The sequence below is a fragment of the Aureococcus anophagefferens genome (assembly GCF_000186865.1).
Source record: "Aureococcus anophagefferens unplaced genomic scaffold AURANscaffold_29, whole genome shotgun sequence".
NCBI lineage: Eukaryota > Pelagophyceae > Pelagomonadales > Pelagomonadaceae > Aureococcus > Aureococcus anophagefferens.
In genome coordinates this window covers 350,907-352,697 of record NW_008705588.1, presented here as the reverse complement: position 1 = coordinate 352,697, position 1,791 = coordinate 350,907, and the positions used below count along the sequence as shown (strand labels likewise).

The 1,791-nt window shown below is 69.5% G+C and overlaps 1 protein-coding gene across 1 annotated transcript; it reads right to left on the bottom strand.

Annotated features, from left to right (window-relative positions):
* Positions 1-534: 534 nt before the first annotated feature.
* Positions 535-1,363, bottom strand: AURANDRAFT_55034 (hypothetical protein; the record flags this gene model as incomplete). Its single annotated transcript, XM_009042265.1, has 1 exon — positions 535-1,363. One exon carries the CDS (start codon positions 1,336-1,338, stop codon positions 559-561), a length of 780 nt encoding a protein of 259 aa, XP_009040513.1.
* Positions 1,364-1,791: the final 428 nt, after the last annotated feature.

The following is a 1,791-nucleotide window of genomic DNA, read 5'->3' as shown; positions in this document are numbered from 1 at the left end:
CCGCGCTCGGAAAAGCCAGGGCGCTCACGCAGCTCAATTTGTGGCGCTGCGGCCTCAGCGAGGCCGCGGGCCGGACGCTGGCCGAGGGCCTCCGGAGCAACGAGTTGCTCATCCTCGTGGAGACGGGCGGCAACGACGTGCTCGCCGAGGACCAGCGCGACGTCGACGACACGCTCCGGCGGAACCGCGACGCGCTCGACGACCGGTCCACGACGGCCAAGGCCGAGGCGAGGCGCCGGCGGACGGAGGCCAAGGAGCGCGCCGTCGAGGAGGCGCGGCGCGAGAAGGCCGCGGAGGTCGACGCGTGGATCGAGCAGCGCCGCGGCGAGCGCACGGCCGCGCGCGAGAAGGCGGCGCTCGAGGCCAAGAAGGACGAGGAGGAGGCGGCCCAGCGGCGCGAGGCCAAGGAGCGCACGCGGCGCGAGATGCTCGAGAAGCAGAAGTCCGAGGGCAAGAAGGGGGGCGGCAAGAAGAAGAAGAAGTGACGAAGACGACTAACGGGCGCCTCTTAGCGGGTCGGGGGCGCCGCGGCGGTCGGGGGCGCGCGCGAGGCGGGCCCTAGGACGCCATCTCGTCGTCGTCGTCGTCGTCGTCGTCCTCTTCGAGCTCCTTCTTCGCCCACGTCTCCGCGGCGTCGATGAGGTCCTGGGGCACGAGCTGGTACTCGAACTTGGTCTCCTCGCAGAGCCAGGCCATCTCGAGGATGAAGGGCTTGTCCTTGGACTCGTCGTAGCACGTGTAGATCATCTTCGCGATCTCCTTGAGCGCGTCGCGGCACGTGAGCGTCGTCAGGTCGAGCTTCTCGATCTCGCTCTTGGCGCTCTGGCGGCCCTTGCCCAGCGCCGCGCCGAAGTAGCGCAGGCACACGCCCGTGGGCTCGAGGACGTAGAGCTGGTGCGCCTTCTCGCGCTCGTCGTACGCGGCGATCATCGTCGACGTGCCGAAGGGGCGGAGCGCGCCGTGGATCGTGAAGTAGTGGACGTACTCGCTGAGGCGCTGCGCGAGCACCGTCGGCGGGATGGGGATGCCGTAGACCTCCTCGTAGTTGTCGCACTCCTCGCGCGCGCGCGCGACGACCTGGCGGCCGTCCGCGGCGAGGCCCGCCTGCGCGACGCCCGCGTGCGCGGACACGGTCGCCACGCGCCGGTTGCTCGACGGCAGGAGCATCTTCGACAGCATGACCTTCTCCACGCCGAGGACGACGCCGTCCTTGCACTTCATGCCCACGACCGTGCCCGCGTTCTCCACGGCCTTGGTCGCGTACTCGACCTGGAAGATGCGCCCATCGGGGCTGAACGTCGTCGGCGAGAGGTCGTAGCCCGCGCCCGTCGAAGCCATCCGAGGTGCCGCGCGCGGTCTACAGCCCGTCCGCGAGTGTCCTGCGGCTCAAGGGCAGGCCAAGACCGCAGCCAGCCGCCCGGGGCCGACCCAGCCAGCCAGCCAGGGACGTCCAGTCCACGAAACGACCCCTCGCTACAACCTCTACAACGCGCGCCTACGGCGCGCCGCGCCGTCGTGGGGCGGCTGCGGCGACCGGCTGGCCGCCGGCCACGCGCGTCGGCGCTCGCGCTTCCGTCACCCCCGGCGGCCACTCCGGGCGCCTAATTAGATTTTGACATGATTCCCGCGCGAAAATCGCAAGATTTGCACATGCAACGTCTACATTGAAGAAATGGGTGGCTGCCAGCGACCGAGCCAGCCAGCCAGCCAACATTTACCTTGCGGTCTGCCAAACCGGCCCCGGGCGGAGTATTGTTATCTTGGACTGCCCTAGTGCGGCTAGCCTAGGTC